This window comes from Fusarium proliferatum, assembly GCF_900067095.1.
Source record: "Fusarium proliferatum ET1 genome assembly, contig: FPRO_scaffold013, whole genome shotgun sequence".
Classification (NCBI taxonomy): Eukaryota; Fungi; Ascomycota; class Sordariomycetes; order Hypocreales; family Nectriaceae; genus Fusarium; species Fusarium proliferatum.
This window is the reverse complement of record NW_022194802.1, coordinates 1,242,785-1,265,543: the sequence shown is the minus strand read 5'-3', so window position 1 is coordinate 1,265,543 and position 22,759 is coordinate 1,242,785. Positions and strand designations below refer to the sequence as shown.

Below are 22,759 nucleotides of genomic sequence, written 5' to 3'. Positions count from 1 at the left end.
TTCAAACCTGCAATTGTAGCTTAAGACGGTAGTATTGCCCAAATTCAACGAACCACGATGGCTTCCCTGTTTGGTCTTCCGGACGAGGTCATATTAGCCCCCTTATTCGAATCATTTCCTTGTCGAGAGCATCAAATCCGCTCCCTAGCAACGCTGCTGCATGTATGTGATGTTTACTCACCAACCACCCAACTTTCCACGTCACCATAACAGACTGACAACATATAGCCCAATGCAGCTCCTTGTCGAAACCTCGTTATCCACGGTGCAACGGCTACAGGCAAATCCGCCATCACCTCTCAACTTGTCTCCGATCTCGTCACCAGTATTAATAGCGATGATACCTCAGGGGGTCTGCAAGCTGCTGTCGTCAACTCTGTACAATGCATCACAGGACGACATCTCTTCGAGCGCATAGTTGGTCAGGTTGCTGAGGCGCTGCAGTGGGAGGAAGTGCCTCGGCGATGCGAAACACTGGCGCAATTGACGGTTGAGATGGTCAAGATGGTTCAGTATCCAAAGAGGGATGCGAGGTGGCGTTTTATCTTGGTGCTGGATGCCATTGATCGACAAAGAGATGCCCCGGCCACATTGTTACCGGCTCTGGCGAGGTTATCAGAAATTGTAAGCTCCCAACAAACAACCTTGATACCTACACACGTACATGTACAAAGCTAACAGCAGCAACTGTCCAGATTCCATGTCTCACCTGCGTCTTCATAGTCACATCTCCGCCCGCTGGCTTCCTACGGTCACCTTCGTCAGCGCATCTTCTTTTTCCTCCCTACGAAAAGAAGGGCTTCGTTCGCATCCTCTCGCTCACGCCACCGAAATCAATTGCTACATGCACGCAGCAAGAAACCACCGATCTTTGGACTCGATTCTGCGCCGCCGTTTACGACTCCCTCACAAAATCAGCGTCTCGCACACTGCCATCGTTTAAGCACAGCTGTCATGCGCTTTGGCCGCGCTTCACAGCCCCCATTCTAGCGGGAACACATCTGCCGAAAGAGTTCTCGAAGCTGCTAATAGCAGGAAGAGTGCATTTCCAAGATGAGTCTTTGCTCAACCCAAGCATTGTCTCTATTCGCCCAAAAAACAACCCTCTTGAAGCCGTCGGAACCAAAACTACAGCCTCAGCAACCGATCTCACGAACCTCCTCCCTACGACAGCTCGTCTCCTGCTGCTATCAGCTTATCTCGCCTCCCACAATGCAACCCGTCATGATCTCACACTCTTCTCGACATATCATCTTGGCCGCAAGCGCCGCCGAGGAGGTATCGTCGCTCGGGGAGCCACACGGACCAAGCATCGCAAGATCGCCCGCAAACTCCTTGGTGCACACGCCTTTGTCCTCGAGCGCATGATGGCTATCTTTGCCGCTGTACGAAATGAATGGGCAGATGGCACTGCCGTAGGCGCAGCCGGCCTCGATGCAGATGTAGCCGTGGCTGTATCGACGCTTGCGAGCTTAAGACTGTTGACACGAGTAGGAGGCGCAGGAGATGTCATGGATCGAGGAGGCAAGTGGAGGATCAATGTTGCATGGGAGGTGATACGAGGAATAGGGAGAAGTATAGGCGTCGAAGTTGAAGAATGGCTAATAGATTAATGCCCGAAGCATATAGTAGGCCAGTAGGGCATCTCCTCCAAATCATGACATATATCAACCAAGATTTTAAACCACATCGTTAATACGTCACGCTCGAGCTGCGATCGCAGGCTCACCTATCCAAAATAGTCCAGCATTATCATTCCATATGCACGTAATGATACATTGCATCCGGCGCCCCCTTTGGAAAAAAAAGGAGGACCTCACAAGTGTCGTTGTGTCTTGTCTCTCAAAAACAAAGAACGCCATCCCATGATATGTCATACAGGAACCCAAAGCCCTTCATCAAGATATCGGGATATTAAGTAACAACAACACCTTACACGAGAAACTCTAGCTCTCATATCTTTTTGATTGTTTGAATTCGAAACACCAAGCCTGTTCACCAGAAAAATACGCAATCCAAGACATACTCGTGAGAATCATCATGCAACGCCAGCAACTCGATCGCCTGGCTGCCATGTGTCTTCCTGTTTAGTTCCTGGAGGGAGCCAGCCTCCATTACCAGTACCAGGAGTACGGCTGCGAGGAACACCATCGTCTGACTTTTTTGGATCTTCTGCCGCAGAAGGCCGACCAAAGTAGCCCTCATGGTAGGGATAAGAGCGGGCGTTGAGCTCAGTACTTTGAGGGGATTCCATGATAGGCGTTGGGCGCAATCCATTGTTTGTGGTGGGGAGAATCGATGATCGCTTAATCTGCATCGACTGAGCCTTTTGATCGGCCTTGTTGCCAGACTTTGTTCGGTCATACAAGTACAGACCCAGAAAGGTGAGAGCAATGCCCACACCTTGCAGGGGTGTTGTGGGACTCCTGAACCATACCAGAGCCAAGACAATGACGAACACACGCTTGATGAGACTGGCTACTGAATAGGTAACAGGGGATACCATGGAGAGCAGGATGAAGGCGAGAATGTTCTGGCCGAAATGGAAGACACCGTTGAAGACAAACTCAAGCGTGAGTCTTCCATGGTCCATCGAGTTGGGTTGCTCATTCAAGTCTATCGAGCCCTCGTGGTAGAAGTTCATGAGAAGAGTGAACCCTTCCGACCAAAACCAGATGGGCAACGTGAGAAGAAAAGCCATACCAGAAGAGTAGCAAAGTAAGTTGAGCTTGTCCAACTTCTTAGGTAGTGAATGGGGCGACTCGGCCTCTGCTTTAGCAGCCTCGTTGAAGAGCTTCTTAGAGAAGATGTTTTGGGTAACAAAGATGACGGTAGCCAAAAGAGCATGGATGACACCAATGAGCTCTCCACCATAGGTCGTTTTGCCCGAACAGGCCAACATGACACCGAACGTGAGAGGGATCAGAGACAGATAGGTCGTCTTGGGGTACCGAATGTCGTACACAATCCTATAAGCGAGAACAGTAAAGAGGGGTGAAAGACCCTTGATGGTATGGACAAGTGACACAGGGATCTTTGAGGTAGCTGTCGAACTAAGAAGGTGACCACCGATCTGGAATGCGGCTAAAGGCAGAGTCGTTCTGATAACGTCGCGAGTTGGCTTTCGAATTGGGTGCTTGAGAGCTGTGATTTTGGTTCGCAAGACTGGGAAGATGGTCGCAAGCCATGCCATGAAGATACATAATGAGGAGACGAAAGCGAATTGGACCAGCGTCAAGGTAGCGGGCTTATCAAAAGCTATCAAGATGGACTTGGAGGAGGTGTTGGTAAGGGCAGACGAAGTGTACCACAACAGGCACAGAATCTGTGTACCGCAACATCAGGTCAGCACATTGAACTGGTAACTCTACATTGGGCTTGGGACTCGGGAAGAAGGGGCGTACAATAAGCTTCGGAGAGACGGGGGCACGAAGGGCATCGGCGATCTCGTGGGCGTTCTGGCTCACACTGCCATTGCGACCTCTTATGGTACGAATAGCATCTGTGAGGCTCTTTTGTCGATTGTGCCCTCGAGGAGCTGTTGACCAGCCATTATCTGACTTCGAGGCGGGTCGCCATCGATCTGAGGGACGAGGAGGTGCGCCGTTTGTCCAACCGGGAGGATTCAAAGTGCTCTCTGACGGTGATTCGCCCAGGGGCGTATCGATGAAGTCGGGGAACTTTTCCATCACAGGAGAGTGATAAGAAGGGAGAGAATATTAAATTGCGGCGCAAAGGCCAGGTATTAAGGTTGCGTGTTCAGTTTGAATTGATTCGAATCGGGGTTTAAACGAGCGACAAATGACGAAGGCAATATTCGAGTAACTCGTTATAATCGTCGACGAAAACGTACGCTCATCGCTTATCGAAGGGTCGACTCGTAATGGCTATCTCCCAAGTACCTGAGGCTGTAGGCCAAGGCGCGAGCTACAAGTCGAATGACGAAGCCAAGCCTGAGAACGAAAGCGCGGGATGGAACAAATGACAGCGCTCGAATAAGGCGACGTTGCTGGCTCTATGGAAATAAGGACCAGAAGCTGGTGAAGCTAAAGAGAAAAAAGAATGCCAAGTTATAACCAAGTGCTGCAGCTTCTATTGGTGTTCACGTCAAAGTAGGAATGGTGCAAGTGGGATAAGCAAGGTACAGCCTATAATTAAACCAAGAGGCTCCAATAGGAGAACGAATCGATGCCAGATAGATTGCACACGGGGGGTTACAGGGGCCCATTCCTTGGGACCTTCTGTAATAAGCCTGTAACCAACATTACGTGGCTTGCTAGCCTCCCTCCGCGGTTAGTCCGGCAGCCGCCGCTGATAAGCTGATAAGGCACCTTTAGCCGCCCTGAGCCGCCATTTAATTTACGTGAGCTAACTAACTTAGGTACGCTAAGCCTAAGGCTAAGCTGCTACTCTGAGGTTGATGGGAGACAGACTTTTGAAGGCGTCGCGCAAAAGTCGTCTCCACCTGTATCAGCTAAACCAATCTCTCTGTTGGCGCATCCAACTGTGCTTCTGTTCCAACACCACCCTCCTTCGACTCTTGTGTGTATTGTCTCTGTTACTCGAGGGCATGAACAGGGACCCTAAGCAGGCCATTCTCGCGCTCGCCTTGTCCTACGCCACCTTCCAGCTCACGACCCAAGTCTTCAATCCAACCACAAGCAAAAGGCAATCCTTGGTCGCGACGCCAACGTCGCCAGCCTCTGATTCACTATGGCGGCCCCAAAGATGACCAAGAACCAGATGCGCAGGGCCAAGAAGAAGGAGCAGAAGAAGGCTCAAGCAGAGGTGAGTTCTGGTCTCCTCGCCCCCGTTGCGACATCACCCGCTGACGCGCTACAGGCTACCCCTACAAAGACCGAAGAAACCGCTGAGGCTACCAGCCGTGAAGAGCACGATGCCGCCGAGCCTGCGACGACAAATCTCGAAGTGAAGAAGGGGTCGACAACGGAAGATGCCGCTACCACAGATGGTCATGCCACTGAAGTTGACATGGATGAGGAGGATCCTGCATATGCCATGTACAAGGACATCTTTAGCAAATTTGGCGCGTCGATGGAAGAGGACGAAATCGCCAAGGAGGCCAACGCTGGCAATCAAGGGACAGTGTTTTACGCGGATGACGACGAGATTCCAGACGAAGACGAGGAGAACAACGGACAGCCCAAGTTATCCAAAAAGAAGAAGAAGCAGCTCAACACCATCTCTATCGCAGAGCTCAAGGCGTTAGTCAAGGTCCCTGAGGTGGTAGAATGGCAGGACGTATCCTCGTCGGATCCTCGACTACTTGTTCAGATCAAAGCTCAACGAAACGTCGTTCCAGTACCAACCCATTGGTCTTTAAAGCGAGAGTATCTGTCTTCAAAACGAGGTATCGAGAAGCCACCTTTCCGGCTACCCCAGTTCATCGCAGAAACCGGCATTACCGAAATGCGCGATGCCGTCCTCGATAAACAGGCAGAACAGTCATTGAAGCAGAAACAGAGGGAACGTGTTGCTCCAAAGATGGGCAAGCTCGATATCGATTACCAGAAACTTTACGATGCTTTCTTCCGTTTCCAGACCAAGCCCGAATTGACGCGATTCGGTGAGGTTTACTATGAAGGCAAAGAGTCTGAGGTTGATTACCAACATTTCCGACCGGGTGACCTCACCGAGGGTACTAAGGAAGCCCTGGGAATGCCTCCTGGTGCGCCACCACCATGGCTCATCAACCAACAACGATTCGGGCCTCCTCCATCCTATCCTACTCTGAAGATTCCTGGACTTAATGCGCCACCACCGGCTGGAGGCTCATGGGGCTTCCATCCCGGTGGTTGGGGTAAACCCCCAGTTGATGAGTTCAACAGGCCTTTGTTTGGTGGTGATGTCTTCGGTCTTGCGGCACAGGGCGGACAAGGAGGCGCACAAATGCACGCGGGAGCCGGTGAGCCTGTAGAGAAGAACTTGTGGGGTGAGCTGCAGCCACGAGAAGAGGAATCAGAGGAGGAGGAGGAGGAAGAGTCAGATGAAGAGGAAGAGGAAGAAGACGATGATATTCCTGGCGGAACAGAGACACCCAGTGGCCTCGAGACTCCCGGTGGTTATGCCAGCACGGTGCAGGCGGACTATGGGCAAGGTGTCGAGACGTCTATTGCTGGTGAGATGGACTTACGAAAGGAGCGCCGTGGCTACGACACAGAAGAGTCTGGTGCTCCTCGATCCGCCTACACGATCCTGCCAGAGCGCCAAGTTCGCGCCGAAGGATTCTTCGGTAGTGACAGGGTATATGACCTCAAGCAAGCACAAGCAGCTCAGCGAGCAGGTGTGCCTGTTCTCGGCGCCGATGACGATTCACGCAAGCGCAAGAAGCCTGGCGATATCGACGTTGCTCTTGATGTCGACTCGTTGCACAACCACGATGGTATCAGCAAAGACGACCTGCGGCGCAAGTTCGAGGAGGGTAGGAAGGAAGAGGGCATTGGAGCCAAGTGGGCGTATGACGATGACTTGAGTGAGATGATCGCTCAGGAGAGCAGGAAGAGACAGAAGACTGAGGCAGAGCTCAAGGAGAAGCGGAGGGAAGGCAAGGGAAGATACTAATATTGACAGTCAAGAATTGTCAGACTGTACCATTGGTGGGAACTGGGGTTAGTGACCAGGCGTTTTAATATCTAGTTTACAACGGGGACAGGGCAGCTCAACGGCTAAAACAGGGTGAACACCATGCTTCTTGAGGTTTGGTAAATACATCAAGGACATGGTTGTGGAGTGAATATCAAACGAGTGGCCACGATGAGGCATCGGGCTTTCGGTTCCTGGCTTTGTTGCAGGCAAAACGGAATAAAATTGACAAGTCCTCCTTTCACAATATGTTATCTAAATGTTGGAATATATGGATTTATATCACAATATGTTGATCTATGGCATCAAAGAGTTGCTTTTTCCGACAGTCTATTCGACGCTGTGTTTGATGACGAGTTTGAAACCAAACCTGACCCTCGTAGAAGTCCCTCATGTCATCGATCTAGACGATCTCAATGAGATTCTCAAGTATAATACGTGGGCAATGCCTATGTTGGTGGTAAACTTGTCGTCTCATTCCTTTGTTGGATTCGTATTTGCGTACTTGATCACTCCAGAGAGCTTGACGACTGTTCTCTAAGAGAAACAGATAGGAACAGTGAAGGGAGCCCTCACTTGTGACTAGAAGACGCAGGTAAGTATGCATTGATTTGTGCTTGGCAATCGGTACGTTCATATGTGATGTACATGAATATAACCCCAGCCTGTGGATGTTGGTCCTGATGCTGCCGCGATCATACAAGGCTGGGTTACAGAGAGAGCCAGCCAATATTACCTACAGACCCATCCTTCGCGATTGTTGAAGATGAGCGCAATAAGTCCTGTAAGGCTGAAGCTCAGGGGATAAATTAGGGTTGGGTTTGAGGCTGTTGCAGGTGGTGGCTCGGATGAGTTGTTTGTATGGGTTGTGTTGGCAGCAATTGCCTTAGGGAAACCCAAGTTGCCAGGCATGCATTTAATGAACAAGCTGCCCATTCCCGTCAGGATAACAACCAGCCTGGAGGTGGCCAGTGGCCCTGGATCACTATCTCATCGTCTCTCACGCAATGAGAAACTGTGCAGATGTCCATGTGACTCAAGTGTGTACCTAAACCGCTCGTTCAAGCTCCAGCAAAGCCAGCAGTTCTCAACCCCTTGCACGCTATAAGCCTGCTATTGGTTAACAGTCAATGGAGTGCCAGCTCTGCATTTGTCAGGACAAACTAGCGCGGCCAGCTGCTGAGGCCAGCCAACGGCCAAGGTAAGCAGGCCATTCCATCACACAGACACAGACCCATACGGGCACATCAAGGCAAAAGGAGAGATTCAGATGGGATTTGCAAAAAGATCGAACAACATACAACAGCGGGGATTCGCTGGTCGTCACCGACCCAACTACTAATCCGCCGGTTAGTGGCTTGACTATGGGAGAGCGGACGGGATCCCGTATTTTCCACTACCTTTGGTCGTATGTGATGAGACAGACATCACCATTTGGGTTATATGCACGGGTGCTAGAGCGGAGTGAACGAGGTTTCAACCACTGGAATGCGACAGTTCCAGGAGAGTTAGTGGGAGTCATGAGTAACCTATCTCTATTCACTTTCGTTTCTGGTACCAACACTCTTGATTCTGGATATGAAACCTGCCACGGAAGGGCTCCATCACCTCGAATTGCGTTGCGTTGCGCATGATGTTCTGCAGCGCATGAATTGCCCAACGTTCAACGCCTGGACCAACCTCGGAAATTTGACTGAGGGTGAAATGCGAAGACTCTGTTATATACCTACAGTAGGTAAGGTAAGGTAACCTGTCAAGCATGGCTGAGCTGAGTCAGGTATGTACATGCCTACCTATCTCACAGCGGGAGGCTTGCACCTCGTGCGTGAACCAGGTGGGGCCGCAATGTGGGATAACATCCAACCAGATCGTGAGCGGAGATGGTGACATCGTGGGCCTCGCTGAGAGTTGTTTCGAAAACTCCAGGGAACCGCCCCAAGGAAGGCACGATGAAAGAGCAAAACACGGTGACTTTGCCGAGACTGAGAGTGTTGTTAAGCTTGTATCAGTCAGTACTCGCCTCGGGATGACCTTGGCAGAGTTGGGTGAAATGTTGGAGCACTGCCTGGTAAACAAACAGATGTAATTAATGGCTTCTGTTGAGTGTTTGGGTACAGAGCGGATACCTATAGATAGGTAGTCATGGTCATGGTTACTTATGCAGGAAACGCGGCGATTGGCTGATGCTGACAACATGAGGCTATCTTGGTACTAAGCCATTGATCATGCACCGCGTGCGCACTGTGGTGTGTTTCTCATTTTCATCGTCAAAAGGCGTGTCGTGGACTCGAGTGTGCGGTTATCACGCTTGTTCTCTGCGATACAATCCCATCTGCAATGGATCAATGTGCTGATCTGAGTGAGTGGGTGGGTGGGTTCTCATGATGGGCGTTGATTGCTTGATGGTGCCCGGTCACTGGTCACTCAATGAACACAGGCGAATTCTGTGACGTATTGTATACGATGACTCGCACAATCCATCGAGGCCACTGTGTCTGATATGCTATACAAGAATCTTTGGCTCACTTATGCCATGTTGATCTGTTACCCAACGGCACATAATACCCATGAGCTGGCGGCAGCGAGGTGACCATGATGAAGCCACCCACTTGACCGATGGAGTTAATGTCACTCTGAGCGTCCTTCAGTGGCCGTATTATCAGGTTATTGACAATAATTGTGGCATTTTATTGGTGCTGAGGCACTTCAACAACGCTGCTCATCCAACTCATGATGGCCTCATCATTCCGCCATCAACCATAGAAAGGTCGTATCACCTTCCACATTCCTTAAACCATACGAAACGCATGTTTCATTGCTTTCGAACCTTTTATAGTAGAATCCACCCATGATCATTGCACATGCAATACCTTCTGGTCCCGATGTGTACGTATGTGAAAGAACTTGGCTTGAAATAATAGCCGAGGGCCTTCCAGTTATCCAAGAAGCCTTGCATATAATAATAATAAAAGCGATACAAATAGGCCTAGGATATTCATATCATACCTAATACTTGGGATACTGAAAACGACATGGTCATTTGGACACTGTCCACCTACATGCCACGCCCCCAAGCACCTCGTCAAACAGCTCGTCATGTGCTGTAAAATAGACCACCAAGAGTGACCAGATATCATCAGCGGGTTTCTTATTCCTTTTTGATGTGATTAGAACTTGGATTCGCCATTTCCCTGAATCATATTATTTACCGTTTAAAACTCGAACCCTATTAATACTACTCTCTACCAATTACTTGCCTTCCTCTATCACATTGGATCCAGACTGGTCGTTCAATTTTGGCGAAATCCTTCCACTAGGCATTCAAATTTATAGCCTCGATGTATCTCGAATTAATCCCTTCATGAAAAGGGCTAATGCGTAAAGAAGAGGCTTGGTACAAGAAAATCAAGGTCGAGTTTCTCTCCAACCTTTGATCTTGAATAGCATAGCATCAGAAAACATGCCACCATGTCTAATTCACATTAAATACATTTAGATGACTCCTCTGTACTCATCGGCCATATCTTGGAATCTATCAGACTATTATGCTGTCCCGTGACAAAGTATTCCCTGACACCATCAATTTGATGATATATATATGCTGTTATCATCCTGAGGACACCACTTTTGCAGCAATAGCCAAGACCGTTATGACAACCGCCCAGCATGCCTAAAACTTGATTGGCGAGTGCTAGAGAGCTCTTTCAATATGTATATCAAGTGTGTTCGACTTGTAGCCTTTCAAAGTATCGTGAGGTGCATCGGGCGAATCAGCCTCTCAGTCTGCAAGGTATTTTGAATTTTCCATCGACAATGCATCTATTGAGTAGAATATATTGACAACCCCCAGATTGTGCAGACTGAGGTCGTTTCGTCAAGACCGGAACTGATACGACTACTGGTGTTGGAGTTGTTGTGGTGACCATCAACTATTTCATAACTTAACTGTTCATCCTTATATAGCTACGCAGTCTCCCTGAGATGCAGACACACCCAAGTGCTAGCCGCATCAACTGAGTTACGCTTTGCTTACAATTCCCTTGATTCTACGTTGTAGCAGCGTCTTCAACTAGCCCTGCATGCCCGCCTGGCCGTGGCTATACTCAAGGCGATCATCGCGATGGTTGCTACTTCATCGTTACGCTCAAATCTGTTACACACGTAAACAAACAGCAAAATGCAGGTAGTATAGTTATATAATACAGACCTCCAAAAGTTTGCAGTACAAGCTGCCTCGACAGAGATGAGCTGCGAAAACCCAGCAATGTCCACGCCTGAAATGATCCACCCTCTACCTCAATCCTGATCAACCGACTCCGGGCATGCCTTCTCATCAGTGTCCCGATCCCAATAAGCGCCGAAACGACTATAAAAACATAAATTCAATGCCATCCTTCCACTCACGATATCTCCAAGTCTGGCTATATTCCCCACCACAAAATCTCGAGGCGATTATTCACTTCTTTTTGGAGTTCGCCGCTTTCGTGTTAGCTTTTCGAAACCTGGCCCTCTTCATGGCTGTAGGCTCATCAGATTCCCCAACAGTCACGTTCGCACGTCTTTTTCTCAGCGCTTGACGCGTAGTCATCGAATGGGAAGCTTTTGCGCTTTGAGAGCCAGTGCTGCTTCGGTCGCCTCCGTTCAAGCTTGCTGAATTAGGTACTGGGATGCTTCGCAAGGATATGGACACCCCGCTCTAGGAGGTTGCTTCCGTTTTGCTACACCCATTGCAAAGCCATTTGGGACGAGTGACCGGAATGGATGCTGACTTTTCGATGCAACTAGCATGGTAAAGTCGATTTGAGCATTTCTATAAAATTGTTAACAGTGGCTTGCCGTCAAACGGCCTTGGCATTACCTTGTTTGAACAGATGAGTAGAGAAGGTCCAAGAACGGGGAGCTGACACACTGTACACCCATTCGCGCCTCTCGTGATTTGTGAAGCTCGAGGCGACTGTTTTAATGTAATATCCGCCGCATTGACACCGTTCGTCTTCGCATCCTCGTCTGATTTCAATCGAGCTCGTGCCTCATCAATCAGCTTCCCAGCTTTCTCAACACTAGCATTATCCAGGACATCTCGCGCCATCAGAACACACAGGTGCTTGCCATACTCGTTCATCCGATAATTCGCACCCACCAGCCAAGAAGCATTTTCTTTGACAAACTTGACCCAAGCACGCCTGAAATATTGTCCAGATGTGACGTTTTCTTGAAGAATAAAGGCGTCCCATCTGCGAATGTATTCCTTCTCTTCTTTCGAGACGTCAGAGAATTCGCCGATATCTTCGCGATGCTTCTGTAACAACCATGCATTATCCACCACGGGCTTTGGTAACTCCTCACCGGGTTTCAGGCGAGCTTTGCTGACAGGGTCAAAAAGTGGCTGGCAAGACTCTGGAATGATGACCTTCTTCTTTTCCGGTCGTGGAATCACCGCCTTAACTGTCGTTGGAGGCTGAGGAGGATTGTCGCCAGATTTTCCAAAGAGTTGTCGTTCGGTGCTGTGCTTCGGTGAAAATCGCATAATGTCTTCCATGTGGTCTGGACCGTAGCGTGAAGTGACCCAGGAGTCATCGCCGTTAACGTAGGCCTGCTGATCAAGCGGTTTTGTGGGCTTTCCGAGCTGCAGCTGTTTCGAAGGTGAGACTGCAGACCCCGAAACATGAGTAATTCGGAACAGCGGCCCTTGACTCGTCTTTTCCAGTGTGTACACATAATTCGGATGGTATGTCATTAGGTGAGCTCTCAAAATGTCCAATGATTCGTTAGCGTTGCCACAGGCACAACACTGCCATGAGAGTAGGTGAACCGGTGCATTAGCTGACAGCATATACGTGACGAAACCCTCGCCTTGCTCAGGTTGCCCAGCCTTATCTCGGGGTTTGCGCTCTTTTCCATGGGCTTGCGCAGTCAGTACCTTCAAGTTGTATTGCTTGTTATTCCGTTTTCGTAATGCTCGGTTGGGAGTGTGGTCGCCTTCTAGCTCTTCCTCCAGATCATGAGAGATGTCATGCGACGAGTCCTCCTCACCAATATGCCCGTTCATTCCATTCGTCTCTTGTACTCCGTTCACATCCTCAATCTCATGCAGGTTCCCATTGATGCCATTTACTCCACCCATTTCTTCGTCGTCGTCATGAAGGCCGTTGGTGCCGTTGGTGCCGTTCATTTCAGGAACATCATTTGTGAGATGGGTGCTGCTGGTGTCATCGATATCATCCTCAAGCTCGGGTGGGCTCGCGCTGTCGAGAAGATCATCAGATATAGGTTCAAGAACACCATTGGTGTAAATCTCGCCATCTGAATCGAAAGCAGTAATGCAGTTTTTTGCAGTCTTGTCAATTCGTCGAGTACCCGAGGCCCATTTCAATTCTACATCCATCATATAACTAGTCAGACGTTCATGGCGCTGTGGGTGGAATCCGGCTGTGAGCTTGACGGGTTTCTTTATCCTGCCAAAAACCTGGGGAAACTCGCTATGCAGTATCCAATTCTGCTTGGCGATTCCTTGGACAGGCCCTTGCTGGCTTGCGGGGACACCAAGCTCATGGGCTTCGAGAGGTGGCCAATTGCCATCTTGAACTGAAAACATTTCGACGTCCAATCTATATGCGTTCGAGAAGTCATGAGACGGGTCATCCTGCCTGTTGACCAAGATACTTTCCTTGGGGACAAGGAATGGCTTAGGTGGCTTAATGTAAGCAATCCGATGAGGGCCTGACGGGTTCGTGTGAGAGACGATGTCACAGCTCTGACTGCTGCGATATAGGATGTGAGTGAAGCCACCGCTCACATCGGAAACGGTGATTTGACATTTAGCCTTGGTTTTGATGATATCGTCTGGGGGAAGAGCATTGAGAGGTCGAACTTTCTTAGAGTCCTTGTGAAAAATCTTGTGTATCTCAACACGCAGAGCCGTACGATCTTCTGTATCAATGAGTGAGGCGTCGCCGTTGGACTGGGAAACCGAGACCTTCTGACGCTTTTGTGGAGGGCCACTGTCATCTTGGCTCTTGGGCGTGGAGAGGGTCGCGCCCATGTTTTTCGCGTTATGAGCCGCTTCCCAGTTGCGCTGGGTAAAGGGAACAGTCCTTGTGAAAGGCTTTTTCTGTGTCATGGCGGAGAAAAGCGATACCTTGGCGGTATGAGATGATCCGAGGAGCAGTGCTCAGTCCAGGTAGGAAAAGGTGCGTAATGCGACAGACAGACAGTTGAAGATTGGCCGAGAATATGAGTGGCTGTGACTGTGCTTTTTGGTAAAGCAGGTTGAAACGTCGCAGTACGTAGTTGCGATTGTGAGAAACAAGGCGTAAATAATTATATATTAGTAGTTGATGGCCTTGACGCTCATGGCTGATGTGTCTGTTGTCGTCATGCGAACGGGTTTGTCAGGGCAGGAAAAATGACAGCTGAGAAAGGCCAGTGAAATAAAGCAGAAGCAACGTATGGAGGCAAGAGCGAGAAACAGCAACGCCACAAACTGCAGAATCGGACCGGGAGGAGAAAAGTGAAGAAGGCGGGATAGAGATGAATATAGTTAAAAAGAAAGAGGACCTATGAATGAATATGAACAGGAGTGAGAACCTAGGGAAGGCGACTGCAGCTGTGCTGTGTGCGTGTCCTTGGTACTCGATCGAGGTGGATGTAAATAAATGGGTTAAAGGAGGAGATGCGAGAGCCCGGTCGCGTGTGGTGACAATCCAATTCTGTAGGTGCCGTGGTAGGTAGGTAGGTAGGTACCTCCTGGGTAGTTTCAGTTCAGTGCTGAGGCCAAGGTACTATCGCTCGCTGCCCGTCGCTCCTTCTGTGAACTGCCCTGTCAGATCCCGATACGCGCCGTAAAGTTAGAGAGCGGGTTTCAGCGGATTCTGTTGCATTGAAATGAAGCAGCAGTAGGCGAGAATGAAGCCTGTAGAGCGTCCTCATGAGAAGCGACGGGACTAGAGCTGACAGTAAAGGTAGGTAAGGTAGGTAACAATGAAGAGCGCGGCAAGAGACGCGTGCCGGTGGCAGGTTGAGGTGCAGTCCTGCCCGTGAGGTGGGAATTCTATCGCGACTCCCTACTACGGACTAGAGCCTATAGCCCTCCTAGCGTCATGCCTGGAGACTGGAGAGTCACCAACAACCGCCATTCAGAGGCGATAGCTTAGCGGGGTGGATCCACTGACCACTGACAGTGGAGCGAATTAGAGACTCTCCCCTCAGGGAGCAAGAAAATACCGATTCTTGATACAGGGTGTCAAAATAAACTTGGCAATAATTCCCCTAAACTCATGTCAGATTTGCCTAAATATTTCTATCGCTTAGGATCAAGGTCCTGAGTTTTCTTCCCCCCCCTTCTCTGCTTCAAGGAAAGACTTAACCGCTGGAAATTACCATGCATGCAGGCGGGGTGTTGTGCGCTGTGTGAGCGTGAGTGTGAGCCCCGTAGCCTCTTGTTAACTGCAAATGCAAGCGTGTTTGCAATACGTAGAACACCATAAAGTTCATGTTGTATACCTATTCTCTCAGTTGCGATGGACATGAGCCGATTTCAAGCCAGATTTTCCGATTCAGTCTCTCAGCACTAGGCCTCCTCTAGTGAGAGACCATTTCCAATAAGAGACTCTCCAGGGTCATGGTCACCCTCGATTATGCAGGTAGGCGAAGTGCAAGGACCCCTTTAGCCTCATTGTACAATGCCTTCATGGATCTTCGATGATCCATCATGAGACGAAGAGGGTCATCATGGCTTGTCACTGGCGACTCATCCACATTGTATAGGACTTGCAGCCCAGCCTTGACTGGTTCGGGGTTTCGATATCTCCTTGGGGGCTATATTGATGAAGAGAAAATCAAATGTTTGCTTTTCGTGCCGCCCGCCCTGTTTGAGTGCAAAATATCCTGTAGGCCAAAGCAGAGCTTGCTGTCTGGGTGTGATGGGGATGAGACGTAAACTTCCAACAACATGAAAGGCTTGGTAGGTACTGGAAGTCATACTGTATCAACAAGGTACAGAACATCGTGAATTTTTGCCAATTCAATTTATATTCTTTCTCTTGAACATTTGCTTTGATATTTCTTATCCATCCAGGTCCCTCAGTGGACTTTGGGCCTCGCAGATTTCCAGAAATATACGTTGCCACATCCAGCCATCGCCCATCTAGGTAAGGTATGATTGGCCACGACAGAGCGACTCTGTTCTTGGAGCTCCACACCGACCGAGGTGCGTCACCACAAGGCTGGAGTGGAAGGCTACCTAGGAGGGAAAGAAAACTTAGGCACCTTGGTCCTAAATGACAAAACGGAAGACTTAGGTAGGTAGGCAAGGTACCTAGGTAGCATACTTGAATATAGGATATCTTTGCTAGGATCAGGAAACCTTTTGCTAAGCTTATTTTGACACCCTTGTATCAGGGACTGATGTTTTCTTACTCCCCGAGGGGAGGAAAGAATAAGACAGCGAATGCATGCTCAGCAGGAGATCATATATAAGAAATGATAAGAGATGCTTTCTGTAGACATGATGCACATATAGTCATCAAATATACGGCTAATCATTACTGACTAGTTTTTTTTTTGAATTTGATATTATTTTACTGTTGATCGAACCTTGTAAACCTAACTCTTCCTTTTTCTTTCATTCTTTCCCCTCACGTCCAGGCGCCCCTCCCCCTCCAACAAAAATACCCTAAGTTAACAACGACATCACACTCAGACTTGTTTGACACGGTCCGCCACTTCATGGTCTGACAACAAAACGCAGCGCGCCCAAATACACTCGAATCGATAGCAGCGCTACGTATTGGCGCTATTTGATACATTTTTCTTGGTACTATTGAATTCGTCATTGACACACCGACTGCGGAGAGCTTCAAGTCGCCAAACTCGGCCTTTGGAGGTGCGATCAATCCATCCTGCCCAGCTTGCGCCAGGCTGCAATAACCATCAGCAGGGCTGGCCAAACACTCCCTCTTGCTTGCACACATCGAGATAACTAGTATACCACTAACATGATCGTTACACTAGGCACCAGGCGTCACAACATGGTCCGAACTAGAGCAACTGAACGACAAAGCGTTTCTGTAGCCTCCCGTCGCAACCTGTCGCAATCTATTACCGCGCGTGCTACCCGAACAACAACACGTCCCCTGCGGTCGCAGAAGGCTTCTATAAGTTATAACGAGTCTTCTTCAGAAGATGGAGACTCCGATCCTTCCCTAGCGGAGAGCGAACAGGATGGAGATGCCCAACTCGAGACACGAACTCGCAGAACCAATCAGGCCAGGTCAGCAAAGGCGGCACACGTACAGACTGGTAGAACATCGAAGTCGCGGGACCAAACGAGGAAACGACCAAAGCCGGCACAGAAGAAAGGAAGCTTGAAGAAGCGACGAGTGTCTGCTGATCCCGAACCCGAGCCAATACCTCAAGGCATCGTTCCAGACTGGACAGACCCGCAGATACCTTATGCCGCCTGGATTGATATCTTCTACTATGCAGCTAGTCATGATGACATCGACGTCAATTGGCTGATAAACACTGCCACAACTTGTAAGGCATTCTCAGAAGCCGCCTTGACAGCCATTTATCGTTCTCCGCCCCTGGTCACCGCTGGAAAGGCGAAACGGTTCGCATCTCTGCTGGATCGCCCACCTTCTGAGACTCGATTTAATTACCGTGCCAAGATCGAGACTCTTTACGTAGATGTTCATGTGTTGCCTCAAACGTTGCTACCAAGAATCCTCCATTTGCTTCCTCGACTGAAAGAAGTCTTTCTCTTTACACAATCTGATCAGCCGCCTTACAGGCAACTGGATCAAACAGTGAGATGGCAATATACTGAAGAGATATTCGCCGCCTTCAGACCAGCCGGAGACAAGGAGTCGCACACCATGTTAAAAAGCTGGGAATGGAGCGGAAGCTTGCTTGGAGGGCCGGTGGCGACCATGAAGGATGTTGCCCGTATACATCAAGAGCCTTCATTTGCGCACCTCACCAAACTAAGCTTCACCAATCTTCAAGTCCCTTCGCTCTATAAGCTGGGGCCGAAAGACGTCAATGAGGAGCAGGAGTTGGCGCTGTACAATGAAGATGGGGCTGTCATTGATTCGCTCGCCGAGGCGATTTCGCAGTTGAAATCGCTACAACATCTTATGTTCGAATCTTCAACTGTCATGAACGATCGGCTTCTTCCACTTTTGCCAAAGGACCTCACTCATCTCTCACTGATCAACTGTTGGGAGGTCAAGTCTGATGAGTTCATGCCATTCCTACATACGCATGGCCGACATTTGCGCAGCCTGAACTTGTCTCACAACCAATCTCTAGACATGGTCTTCCTGACCACTTTGGAAGCTACATGTCCCAATTTAGAGGAATTATACATGAACCTCTCGTATTTCCGCCATCATGAATCCCGGTCTTATACCAACAATGACGCTGACCCTTTGTACGACCAAGTGCTATTGCCGCATCAAAAGCCAGAGTGGCCGTCAAGCCTCCGGATCGTTGATTTTGAACATATACGATATTGGAGTGTTGAGACTGCCGAAATGTTTCTCAATTCCCTCATAGATAGTGCTCGTTCCCTGCCAAACCTTCGATATCTTGCGGTCAAGACGATGCTCAACATACCCTGGAAGGCCCGCGCTAATATGCGGCACGAATGGAGGCGGAAGCTGGATAAAGTCTTCCTCCGCCCATATGAACCCCCGCAAAGAAATTATTCTCTTCGGCAGACACGAGAGGAAGAGGTGGAAGTATCTACTCAGGTTTCGGAGAAAAAGAAGCAAAAGTTGAAGAGGCTGTCTGATGGCCCATCTCGGCGAAGCAGTCGTCTAGCGGCACATGTTTCGGACTCTGATTCAAGGAACAGCTCCAAAGGTCTCCGTAATTCGCTTGGTCGTCCAACTTACGCCGAACCCGACACAGATGAGAATGAGTTCGATTCTGATGCAGAAGGCCAAGAAGCCGAGTCCGGTACTGCTGCCAGTCAGACTGGGGATGAGGCCGAGGGTGAAAAAAAGCCTGTGCCCCTTACGATTCAGGGACGCTGTACTACTGTATCCATTGTATTCGATAACCAAAAGCCCACTGAATTGCAGTACGGTATGGAAGACTTTGTGGATGATGATCGCGCTGAGTCGGATGACGAGTGGGACGGCGACCATGATGAGGATGATGATGCAGTCTTTATCTGGCGTTAACTGAGCAAAGACGTCTGTATCATAGCTGATCACTTGGGATCAGAGAAATTGACCATTCCAGGCGTATACTGCAACATCTGCTGGCTCTTTTGCAGTTCATATTATCTTAGTATCAGGATATAGCATGAACGGTCTCGAAACGGTACAACTCAATTTTTACACTGGAGTGACAGATGTTCCAACTGGCCCTGTCTTTTGATCATGTTTATCAGCCATACTAATACTTAATGTAGCTACGGCATACTCCAGTAATTTGGCCACCATAATGTACCATGCGTTCTTTGAGCGCGTGGCCCAGATTCTATGTCGTGCTACGCTGGCTCCTCTCAGGTACGCACGAAATCTTGCGAAGCATGGTGAGGATGGCTTTAACCGCATATGAATACACCGTGGCTTCGCACAGACTGGAGGACAGTTCGTAGCGTCTAATCATTCATGAAATTCTGTTGAAATGTGGCCACGTACCTTTTTACTTGGTCTTGCGGCATCTGGCAACCAAGTCTAGGACCTGGAAGCTTGTCCAGGTGTATGAATTGCGATCTGGCCTTGAATACAGTATCATTGCTTGTTCAATCAGAGTCTGACGAAGCCACGGCTCAGTCTCTACGTCGCCATCACCGCGTGGACTGTTGGTAAAATTCAAACTTGTCGATTTTCCCCCGTTGACTTGTAGGGCAGCTTTGTTTGGTACTATCGAGACTGTGTGGGGTGGCGTGTTTGGCTCAATGTGAGATAGCTACATAAGTAAGATTCATGAATATTTGATAGACGACACGCTGACAAATTGCATGCAATTGAAACCTATAATGCAGTTTATACCCCATTCAAGTGTTTACGATATTGGCATCTCCATGAGTTTGAGATACCGGCGCATCTTGTCAGTGAGCATGATGGATACCTCAGTAAATGAGCACGGCTATCATGGGGCCTGAAATACTACTAAAAGGTAAGAAAGAGGCACCTTATTAGGCTGATTGTACGCTCTCGTATAGTTCACAATCCAAAGGCAATAGACAGGCTGAATTCACGTACGACAGGCTCATCATAATTGTTATCTCGTCATACAACTGTTGTACAAGCAGGACGCCTCGACCCAATGTAAGCATGAAAATCTCCCAAGTCTTGGGATTTCTCATGACCAGAAGCAGATGGAAGCAACGCTTACAGGAACCTACTCCTGCATATTTGACAATCATACAAGCATAAACGATAATCCTTGAGCGCCAAGTTCCTAACTTCTTGTGGCACATATTTTTAAAATGCGGCACCACCCATACCTTCACCAGCTAGGTTCTTCATGCTCTTCTCGCTCAGGTCACTTCGCATCTCCCACGCTCGCGAGTCACGTTCGAGTCTATTCCACGTGTACAGACTTTTTCGTAGCCGCTCTTGCTTCGCGTGCAATTCATCTCTCAACTTTTCCTCCTCGTCCTTCAGCTTGCGATAATGTGGCTCAAGTTCTCGAGTTACGCCAAGAGCGAGAGGCGTCATGGAAGGATCCAACTTGCCGCCGGGGATGATGGGGGGTAGGGTCGCGAGCATGGATTGCGCCAAAGTCTGCCGTGCGCTACCAGCATGTTGGGCTGATGGCCCAGTCGGAGGATTGAACGGCCGAGATTGCGTCGTTGTTGTGGCTGACGATGTATTTGACGGAGTCGCACGTGGGCCAGTGGGAATAGCTGAAGGTCCATTGGGGGTTGAAGGAGTCGGTGAAGGTCCTGAAATGTGTCTTGCTGGTGCTTGATTCCAACCACCTCTACCTCCTCGGGGGGCAAACCCACCTCTAGCTGGAGGCACATAACCTCGTGGGCCAGCTGGGGGGACTGTTGGGCTTGTGGTCCCTGAACGTAGAGGAGGGGCCGTAGGTGTCTGGGTCCGAGCGGGAGGAGGCAGGGCTGGTGAAGATACTGGCCCTGCGGGATTTCTGTTTGCTGCCGGGCCGGTTGGAGGTGCTCTCAGCGCTGCAGGGCCTCGTGGAGGTGATCGAGTGGGGGCTGATGTGTTTGTATCGTAAAGTCCAGGTCTTGGTGTCTCCCTTGTTGGGGCCATGGCATGATGATGGGGAGACTCTTCTCGAGACTGAAGTGGTGAACGAGCTCTTACGGAACTCGGTCGTGGTGAGGATCTTCCAGAAGCTGACTGAGAAGTGATCGCAGATGAGATTCCAGATTCTCTCGGGGGGGTGACGCGCCTGTATGACTGCCATCGGTCATTTCCGCGTCGACTAATGGAACGCGAACGTGGCCTATATGAACCACCACGAGGACCTGTCACGGGGGACCGCACAGGAGGAGTTCTGTCGCGGCGAATCACACTAAATGGAGACCTAGATCGCCACCTTTTGTCAGTTAGCCCCTTCGCTATCAACATGGGTCAAGTAAATTCACCTTTCGTCACGCCGCTCGAAGTCACGTCCCCTATCACGTACTCTGTCACGGTCCCATTCTCGATCTCTGATCCTCCCACGATCGCGTTCCCAATCTCTGCCAGGGGCAGGGGACCGAGGCCTTTCATATCTATCCGCTCCACGAGGGGGAGAAATTCTCCGGGACAAGCTACGTCGAGGAGACGGCCGCCGCATAGACCTACTACGCTCCCGCCGGCGCGGACTCTCGCGTTCTCTTGATCGCTCTCGCCGGTATCGGTCTCCTCCACTTCTCGACCTACGACGTGGTGGATATCTGCCAGGCACATAGCTATCGGATCCAGAAGGAATTGGACTCCGGGGACGTGGACTTCTAGGTCGAGGGGTCCTTGCTCGCTCTCTAACCGGACTTCTGACCCGCCTAGGCGACCGGTCTCGAGGAGTGGGCCTCCATGACTCTCCAGCGCCGTATCTAACGACTTCCCCATCATCAAACCTTTTTTCATGTTAGTGTTTTGTGTGGGAATCATGAGGCTTTGTGGGTGTGAAATAGAGAACGCTTTGAAAACAAAGAAAGAGAAAGAAAAGTAAAGAAAAGTAAAGAAAGAAACAGACGAATGAGCGTAGTATAATTCGCGTACTGTGGCCTGCTGAGCCGTGATGATCCATGACAATTTCTGGCAAAGGTCAGACCAAATATTGTGCCACGGTCAAGATCAATAGGAAGGCAGGAGTACACTCTGCCTCAGGCGATCCTAGCAGAATGTCGGGTATTTCAGCGGACGGTCTAAAATCTTATGATAATACGGCCAGCGTCGCTTGACGCGCTTCGAAGCATCAGTCCTCCCAGCAATGCTCTCCATCTTCGCTCTGACAAGCCTGTGGATGAGGACGAAATGCCGGTAAAATGGGTGGCAACCCAGCAGCATCTCCTAGGGTATGGGCTGGCATAGGTTGATCAAAAGTTCTGACTCGTTCCCATGAGCATTCCCATGTTGATCCAGGGTACGAATCCGGACACCAGAGATACCGAAGCGATATGCTAAATGTGGATGGGAGTGTAGCCGGATCGTCACCGCAGGTGACCCGCCAAAAAGAGCCAATGTCCCAGTGTCGTCGAACAGTCTGTGCAAGCTCGCCAGGCGACTGCTCGAACTCGGATGTATCTTCGATGGCTTCGTGAGAGTCGCTGCCGCTTTCCTCCATCTCAATATGACCAGCCATCGCACGATCGCTCAGTTGGTCGATATTCTCTAGAATTTGGGTCGGGGCCGCAGCACGAGACGTGTGTGGACCAAGTTGTATTGCTCAAAGTGGTCGGCTACCGTGTAGCGTGTTTCGAGGGTGTCTGCTGGTGGTGCTAGAGATGCCGAAATGGTGTCGCAAAATGATGGGAGACGTAGATGATGATGATGATAATGAAGAAGAAGAAGAACGCAAGATGCAATACATATAAACAAACGATTTATGACTCACCTTCGACCTCGGTCGCGATCCATTCTTGCCTTAGTCAGGACAGATATGATGCACGGCAAGTGCTTCTATCGATGCGTTGTGATTTGGCTTTAGGTATGAAAGCGCAAGCACGCGTGCGAGTCGC

The 22,759-nt window shown here is 49.6% G+C and overlaps 6 protein-coding genes and 1 non-coding gene across 7 annotated transcripts; 3 read left to right on the top strand and 4 right to left on the bottom strand.

Moving 5' to 3' along the window:
- Window positions 1-57: 57 nt before the first annotated feature.
- On the top strand, window positions 58-1,613 carry FPRO_13052 (uncharacterized protein; the record flags this gene model as incomplete). Its single annotated transcript, XM_031223635.1, has 3 exons — window positions 58-162; window positions 229-624; window positions 696-1,613. The coding sequence occupies 3 exons, from the start codon at window positions 58-60 to the stop codon at window positions 1,611-1,613; spliced, it is 1,419 nt and encodes a 472-aa protein (XP_031088975.1).
- A 425-nt stretch (window positions 1,614-2,038) lies between these two features.
- On the bottom strand, window positions 2,039-3,689 carry FPRO_13051 (uncharacterized protein; the record flags this gene model as incomplete). The annotated part of the gene is made up of 2 exons (XM_031223634.1): window positions 2,039-3,325; window positions 3,405-3,689. The coding sequence occupies 2 exons, from the start codon at window positions 3,687-3,689 to the stop codon at window positions 2,039-2,041; spliced, it is 1,572 nt and encodes a 523-aa protein (XP_031088974.1).
- Window positions 3,690-4,713: 1,024 nt separating this feature from the next.
- Window positions 4,714-6,582, top strand: FPRO_13050 (related to spliceosome associated protein 145; the record flags this gene model as incomplete). Its single annotated transcript, XM_031223633.1, has 2 exons — window positions 4,714-4,788; window positions 4,843-6,582. The coding sequence occupies 2 exons, from the start codon at window positions 4,714-4,716 to the stop codon at window positions 6,580-6,582; spliced, it is 1,815 nt and encodes a 604-aa protein (XP_031088973.1).
- Window positions 6,583-7,897: 1,315 nt separating this feature from the next.
- Window positions 7,898-8,013, bottom strand: rrna10. The gene has a single exon (XR_004093470.1). It is a non-coding gene; the product is annotated as a ribosomal RNA (ribosomal RNA).
- A 3,286-nt stretch (window positions 8,014-11,299) lies between these two features.
- On the bottom strand, window positions 11,300-13,723 carry FPRO_13049 (uncharacterized protein; the record flags this gene model as incomplete). The annotated part of the gene is made up of 2 exons (XM_031223632.1): window positions 11,300-11,413; window positions 11,462-13,723. The coding sequence occupies 2 exons, from the start codon at window positions 13,721-13,723 to the stop codon at window positions 11,300-11,302; spliced, it is 2,376 nt and encodes a 791-aa protein (XP_031088972.1).
- Window positions 13,724-16,631: 2,908 nt separating this feature from the next.
- Window positions 16,632-18,794, top strand: FPRO_13048 (uncharacterized protein; the record flags this gene model as incomplete). Its single annotated transcript, XM_031223631.1, has 1 exon — window positions 16,632-18,794. The coding sequence occupies one exon, from the start codon at window positions 16,632-16,634 to the stop codon at window positions 18,792-18,794; it is 2,163 nt and encodes a 720-aa protein (XP_031088971.1).
- Window positions 18,795-20,048: 1,254 nt separating this feature from the next.
- On the bottom strand, window positions 20,049-22,658 carry FPRO_13047 (uncharacterized protein; the record flags this gene model as incomplete). The annotated part of the gene is made up of 3 exons (XM_031223630.1): window positions 20,049-21,132; window positions 21,182-21,655; window positions 22,636-22,658. The coding sequence occupies 3 exons, from the start codon at window positions 22,656-22,658 to the stop codon at window positions 20,049-20,051; spliced, it is 1,581 nt and encodes a 526-aa protein (XP_031088970.1).
- Window positions 22,659-22,759: the final 101 nt, after the last annotated feature.